The following is a 7,963-nucleotide window of genomic DNA, read 5'->3' as shown; positions in this document are numbered from 1 at the left end:
TTACAAAAAATACAGTTAAAACATAATATCTACATAAAATGTATGATACACCAATGTGTAAAATATATTCAGATGGATTACTCACAGGATATAATCAATTTATTTCATAATTTTATTATAGTAACAATATTTATGTTGTATTCAATAATATTCATTATTCATTAAATATCAAATATAAAATAGACAATTTTACAAGTACAAATCAGAATTAACATAACCTTACCATCATAACAGCAAATATCATAATCATAAAGTAATTATTTTGGTCATAGTGATATCATTATCATCATAATATTTTCAGCATTACCAACATTCTTTTATGATCATCATAACCATCATCATCCTACCATGTTCAACACATTTTTCTTCATAACATGATTTAATTGCTGCTTATTTTGAATAACTACCAAATGTAGAACGAACTATGTCAACTAAACATTCAACATTAACCAATAAGATAATGTCTATTCAAATACACCAATCAAAACACTTGTGATCATATCAAACTATCAATAACTATTATGCAAACTATATTTTAATGCATTTTGCAAATGTAAAAACATGATTTGATAAATTTTACAAATCTGAAGTTAGATTAATCGTCGGTAAGATCTCTTGATAGATTAGTTGAATTTTGGTCTAAACATCTTGGGTTAACAAAATAAAAATCATCGTAATTTCACATTTATCCATTATAAATAAAATTATACATTGTCCTGCAAAAAAATGTGATATTGTTGTTTTCTACCGAAACAATTATCTCAGTTCTCGTGATAATAAGAATATAATATTGTTCATAAAGATACATGTCCACAGCGATAATTCATTAATTTCAGGAAACTATTTCCAAAACATGTATGTGTATACATACACATTTCGAATAAGAGAACAACAGTGCACTAAACTCGACCAAAATTTCAAGACAAAGGCCTAGCTAGGCATTAGCTAGAGATCACAAAATCATATCATTAAAAACTCATGCTGGATAATCGTTTATACTTCTCTTTAGTTTAGAGTCTTTGTTTAGCATTTGATGAAGCTCATATGAATTAACAATTTGGAAATTAGGAGAAAAATAACTTTGTGTATTTTATATTTAAGCTAAATTTAAAATTTAAAAAGAGTTGTAAAGTAAAATTTTGAAATCATTTTCATTGCTTTATTTTATTTTGAATGAGATATGCCCATCATAGTTATAGGATTTTTATTGAATCTGTGAAATGTATTCGATTTAAATAGTTTGTGCATTTAATTGACCAATTATATATATATATATATATATATATATATATATATATATATATATATATTCAGGTTGTTTTGTGAAAACATAACAATTCAAAGGGATACATATAATTGAGGAGTAAAGAAATCATCTCTATAATAAATCATAATCTATTTTTAAGTCATTGATAGATGATATCCTAATATCTATATATATAAAGTAGACATTTCTCTTTTTTCATAAAGCCACATAAGCAAGTATTGCACCAAAAACTGACACATCATCATTTATTTCATAATTTTATATAAAACTTCATATTTTTTTAATTTTCTTATTATTTGACCTTATATCATCTCTTAATTATATCTCTTTTTGTGATAATAAATCATCATCCACAAATAAACCATATCATTTAATACTTAAATCATAAATCTAAATCTACATATAAATATTTTTTTTTTAAATGAGATGTCATTTTTTTAATAATTTAGATATATAAACACAATACTGTTTCTAACTTATTTTACTAAAAAAAATTTAATTTGGTATAATAATATATTATACATATACAACAAAAAATCATGATGGTTCATAATTTCTAGTAAGCTTTTATTTTTATACATATGTTGTGGATGAAGATGTTCTTACTATACCCCTGATTAGGCCTGGGACGGATCGGATATCCGGGCAATTTTAAGGTATCCGGATCCGGATCCTTATCCGACGGATCCATAATTTTACTATCCTTATCCGGATCCGGGGTTCTCGGATATCCGGGTGTCGGATATCCTCCTAAAAATTGTAATATCCGGCGGATATCCGGATCCGGATTTGGATCCTTAAAATAAATAAAAAATAATATTAATATATATATATAAAATATTAACAATAATTTAAAATATATATATATATAACATCTTTAATTATTTCTATGTACAATATTACAAAATTTACATAAAATTTATATATATTATTATAAAAATGAAAATATATTAAATAAAATTAATTTTTATATATAGATATTACTATTTTTGAAATATTTATTAATAAAACTTACGGATCCGGATATCCGGACTTAAAAATTAAGATATCCGGATCCGGATCCGGCTTTGACGGATCCAACATTTTACTATCCGGATCCGGATTCGGCCCCTCCGGATATCCGGATTTTCAGATCGGATCCGGATCGAATCTCGGATCGAATCCAGATCTCGGATAAAAGTCTCAGGCCTACCCCTGATCCTAGTATTTGTGCTATAGGTCCTTCAGAGCTAGTTCTATGTTAATCTTGGTTAATCAAAACTAATCGGTCTTAGGAATATTTTTTAGAAAAAATATAAGCACGAATAATATTAAATGTTTATTACTCCTTACGTATGATGTTTTAACTTTTATTTTTATATTTAAAAATTGATGTTTAAGATTTTAGTTAATGAATTTTTTAAACTAAAACATAAATTAAAATCTAAAATTATGAGTGGTATAATTTATTGGAAACTACACAAAAAAAAACAAAAAATTCAATAGATAACAGTGTATTTATTTTTTAATAATACATGTAAAAAATTTTAAACATCAATTTTTCAAATATAGAAAAATATTACTTTCAGGAATAAACGTGGTCGATAAGTACATTCATTACCATTTATGGCTCTATTTTTCTGATCCAGTTATTGCAACTGAACCAAAAGAGCAAACAAAAATAGTTTTTCTACACGCAATTTATTACAAGTTACAACAAAAGTTCTTTATTTTATTTATTTATCAAATAAGTTAACCACTAACTTAATTGGTTATGAGAATTGAATGTTAGATTTATAACTCAAATTAAATACGTAATTAATAAAATTTCATATATAGAAATGTTTCTTAGTTAAAGCAAAGTATTGAGTTTTTAAAAAGCGAATGGTATTGGTAACTTGGATTAATTTGCTTGTGCGTATCAATTGCATTAACCCAATGATTATGCCACATGTGAATCTCCTATACTCACATCTAGACACTAGCTCTATAATCTATATCATCTTTTGTAGTATAAGTTATACTAAATTTTCAACGTTCTTTATCTTTTTCATTTTCAGCTTTGTGATGCAAGAGAGTGACGGTTATCTTCCCCCAAAAGAAAACAAAATGAGACTAGCATTTAAATGCACCATGATAGTTTATTCTGTAAAATTTGCTAAAGTAAGTTTTATGATTCAAGCATAACATGGAGAAGTCTATATCTCATGGCACAAGTTCTCTTCATCAATGGGGTGTGCAAACATGGAGAAGAAATGGGTATTCTCATTACTGATAGCATCTCTTGTTTGCGGTTTCCTCATCGTAACTTACTTCAACATGAGTCTATTATTGTCTTCACTTCGACCACCAATCGTTGAAACTTCCTCACATTCCAAAGTTGACAATCTCCCACGTTTCGCTTACCTTGTGTCGGGATCTAAAGGAGATCTTGAAAGCCTTTGGAGAACTCTTAGAGCATTGTACCATCCAAGAAACCAATACATTGTTCACATGGATCTTGAATCACCCTTTGAAGAGAGACTAGAGCTGGCTTCTCGAGTTAGTAACGACTCTATGTATTCAAAGATCGGTAATGTTTATATGATAACTAAAGCTAATCTTGTGAGCTATACCGGACCAACAATCACTACAAGAAAACAGCGGCATACTGAGGGAAAAAATCGTCGGTATGTCGTCGGAATAACGCTATTCCGACGACATACCGACGAAAAAAGTCCTCAAAAATAATTCCTCGGAAATTCATCTTTCCTCGGAAATCCCTCGGAAATTTCCGACGGAATTCCGAGGAAATTCATTTCGACGGAATTCCGAGGAAATTCATTTCCTCGGAATATTCCGAGGAATTTTTTCGTCGGAAATTCCTCGGAATATTCCGAGGAAGATGTCGTCGGAATATTCCGAGGGATACACTTCCTCGGAATATTTCCAAAATTAAAAAAAAAAATTATAAAATTATTTTTTTAAATTGAAATTCGAAAATATAAAATTAAAATTGAAATAGAAAACATATTTAAAATACAAAAAATAATAAAATAGTTTTTATAAATAAAAAAAATGTTTTATAAATACAAAATTAGTTTTAATAAATATAAATATTTTTATAAATATGAAATCATCTTTTTATAAATACAAAATAGTTGTTATAAATACAAAAAATAATAAAATAGTGTTTATAAATCAAAAAAATGTTTTATAAATACAAAATTAGTTTTAATAAATATAAATATTTTATAAATATGAAATCATCTTTTTATAAATACAAAAAATAATAAAATAGTGTTTATAAATATAAAAAAAATGTTTTATAAATACAAAATTAGTTTTAATAAATATAAATATTTTTATAGATATGAAATCATCTTTTTATAAATACAAAATAGTTTTTATAAATACAAAAAATAATAAAATAGTGTTTATAAATCAAAAAATGTTTTATAAATACAAAATTAATTTTAAAATATGAAATCATCTTTTATAAATCCAAAAATCGAATTTATATACAAAGAATGTTTTGTATATTTGAAAATAGTTTTTATAAATACAAAAAAAAAAATAGTGTTTATAAATAAAAAAAATGTTTTATAAATACAAAATTAGTTTTAATAAATATAAATATTTTTATAAATATGAAATCATCTTTTATAAATCCAAAAATCGAATTCAACACAACCAAATCACAATTCTAAACCTATTACACAACAAATCACAATCCTACCCAATCACCCTAACAAAAATCTATCAAAAAACTTCTAAAATCATCAAATCTACTTAAAAACCTAACAAATAGGACCTAAGAGAGTGGGATAGGGTCCTTACATGATTTGTAAGGGAATGGAAAGGATTCGCCGGAGAGATCGTCGCGAGAGAAGGTGGAGAACGCCGGGAGGAGAGAGAGATCGCCGGAGAGGAAGAAGAGAGAAATGGGGAAGAAGATGCAGTTCGAGTTTATAAAACCTTCGGTCTGACGGATATTTTCCGTCGGAATTCCCTCAGTATTTTCAATTTCAATTTTCGCGAAATATTTGGCGGCTTGTTTGCCCGGTTAAATGAAAATATTCCGAGGAAATTCCGACGGCCACTTAAATATCCGTCGGAATTTCCTCAGAATATTTTCATTAATTCGAGGAAAAAGAATATCTTGTGCATATATTTCTATTAATTTATATTGTTCCTCGGAATTTCCTCGGAATATTCCGAGGAAATACCGAGGAACTAGTGTTTGGGGTTTCAAAACATCAATTTTTTTTGCCGTATTTCATTTCTTATACAATTGTAATGTATACCATTGAGGATTCTTTGTATAGATGAGCATAAACCATGAAATAACAAATTTCAAAACGAATTGTAAGTATTCCATTTACCGTTCATTAAAGTGTATAAGTGTTTCTCTTATGTTGTGGGGATTTCGTTCATACAATCGGAAAAGTGTTTATTATAGGGTAAGGAACAAATTTTTGACTTCATAATGAACGTAAGACACTTAATAAGGGTTATATATGTGTTATTCAAACCGCAAAACATTGTTTTCGGTTTAAAAACCCTATTTCCTCGGAATTTCCTCGGAATATTCCGAGGGAATTCCGAGGAAACCCTTTTCTTCCTCGGAATTCCGTCGGAATATTCCGAGGAAATTCCGAGGAACTAGTGTTTGGGGTTTCAAAACGTCAATTTTTTTTAAAACGGATCGATCGATGGATATATGTCCAAAAACGCGTCGATCGATCACTAAGATGGACCAAAGCGTAACAATGTGATCGATCGATGAGATTATCCCATCGATCGATCTAGGATATCAAGTGTTCCTCGGAATTTCCTCGGAATATTCCGAGGAAATTCCGAGGAACTACTGTTTTGGGTTTCAAAATCTCGAATGTTTTTTTATAAACGCATCGATCGATGGATTTATGTCCAAAAACGCATCGATCGATCACTAAGATGGACCAAAGCGTAACAATGTGATCGATCGATGGGTATATGTCCAAAAACGCATCGATCGATCACTTGTTCGTCGGAATTTCCTCGGAATTTTGTGAGGAACACATTTCTCCTCGGAATTTCCTCGGAATATACCGACGGATTAATGTTTCCTCGGAATTCCGTCGGTATATTCCGAGGAAATTCCGAGGAAACCCAAAATTTGGGCTTCCTCGGAATTTCCTCGGAAATTCCTCGGGAAATTCTGAGGATTTCATTTTCCGTCGGAATGTCCGTCAGAATACCGATGTTTTCTTGTAGTGAATGGTGGCGAATACTCTTCATGCTTGTGCCATTCTTCTAAAGAGAAGCCCGGACTCGGACTGGTTTATCAATCTCAGTGCTTCGGATTATCCACTTGTGACTCAAGATGGTAAAAAAGCTTGATCTTTCTTTCCTTATCTTCTTGATCTTGGGTTTCACCTAACAACGTTACATGTTTTGAAGATTTGTTGTATACGTTTTCAACTTTGGACGTAACCTCACCTTTATCGAACACACAACTGATTTAGGTTGGAAAAAGTGAGCTTCTCTCTCTCTATATATATATATACATGAGTTTCTCAAGCTCTATTTTAGTTTCCATTGGCTGAATCAAATGACTCTTGGTGTCTCATGGTGAAGCAAATACCGAGCAATGCCATCAATCATTGATCCTGCACTCTACATGCTAAACAAATCAAACATTATTTGGGTCAGGCCTGATCGAAGTTTACCAAATGCGTTTAAGTTACATACCGGTCAGTATTGTTCTTCTAGTCCTCAAGTTAAAAACTTATTACTATGTTCTTGTTGCAATAAGCAATTATAATTAGCTATATGTTCTTGTCATGTAGTTAAAACCACATATATTACGTACCATTCTTGTTGCAATAAGCAATAACTAAGTTCTTGTCATGTAGTTACATATTACAATGTTCTTTTTGCAATAAAAAATAACTATGTTCTTGTCCTGCATGTAGTTAAAAACATATATTACTATCTTCTTGATGCAATAAGCAATAACTCATGTAGTTAAGAACATATTACGATGTTCTTGTTGCAATAAGAAGTAACTATGTTCTTGTCATGTAGTTAAAACATATTTACTATGTTCTTGTTGCAATAAACAATAATTATGCTCTTCTTGTAGCTATAGTGAAGTTTAAAACTTCTTGTCGGGTTTCTCGCAGGATCAGCTTGGATGGTTCTCTCGCGCCCATTCGTGGAGTATATCATTTGGGGTTGGGACAACTTACCAAGAACTTTACTCATGTATTACACAAACTTTGTTTCTTCTCCTGAGTTTTACTTCCACACAATCATATGTAACGTGCCTGAGTTCTCCAAAACCGCGTTGAACCATGATCTTCACTACATTGCGTGGCACAGACTGCCGAGGCAGCATCCTCGCTTGTTGTCCTTAACAAACATGAGACCGATTATTGCGAGCGGTGCTGCATTTGCTCGAAAATTCAGTAGAAATTAAACGACAGTGCTATGGATAGGATTGATAAGGAACTGCTTATGCGTACGAACCAAGAGGGTTTCACTCCTGGTGGGTGGTGCGGTGGGAAACCTGAGTGCTCGGTTGTGGAAGACGTGGCTAGGATTAATCCTGGATCAGGAGCAGAGAGGCTCAAGGGGCTTGTAGATAGGTTAGTTTCAGAAGCTAAATCAGGAAAAAGTTGTGGGAACGTTAATTTACTACAATGGGACAAAGGATACTTGTAAAAATAATAAGAAAATAAATTTAAATTA

At 30.4% G+C, this 7,963-nt stretch overlaps 1 protein-coding gene across 1 annotated transcript; it reads left to right on the top strand.

The window, feature by feature from the left end:
- Window positions 1-6,845: 6,845 nt before the first annotated feature.
- LOC106373703 (beta-glucuronosyltransferase GlcAT14A-like) lies at window positions 6,846-7,963 on the top strand. The gene is made up of 2 exons (XM_048750573.1): window positions 6,846-6,963; window positions 7,396-7,963. The coding sequence occupies exons 1-2, from the start codon at window positions 6,861-6,863 to the stop codon at window positions 7,689-7,691; spliced, it is 399 nt and encodes a 132-aa protein (XP_048606530.1). The 5' UTR covers window positions 6,846-6,860; the 3' UTR covers window positions 7,692-7,963.

The sequence above is a fragment of the Brassica napus genome, chromosome C3, assembly GCF_020379485.1.
Source record: "Brassica napus cultivar Da-Ae chromosome C3, Da-Ae, whole genome shotgun sequence".
NCBI lineage: Eukaryota > Viridiplantae > Streptophyta > Magnoliopsida > Brassicales > Brassicaceae > Brassica > Brassica napus.
Note: the sequence above shows the minus strand (reverse complement) of the source record. Positions and strands in the feature narration are given on the sequence as shown.

Bases quoted from the DNA above. Each gene is read 5' to 3' on its own strand.
- LOC106373703 (XM_048750573.1), top strand. From the start codon at position 6,861: ATGCCATCAATCATTGATCCTGCACTCTACATGCTAAACAAATCAAAC. The intron at 6,964-7,395 runs GTCAGTATTGTT...GGTTTCTCGCAG, and splicing joins TGCGTTTAAGTTACATACCG to GATCAGCTTGGATGGTTCTC.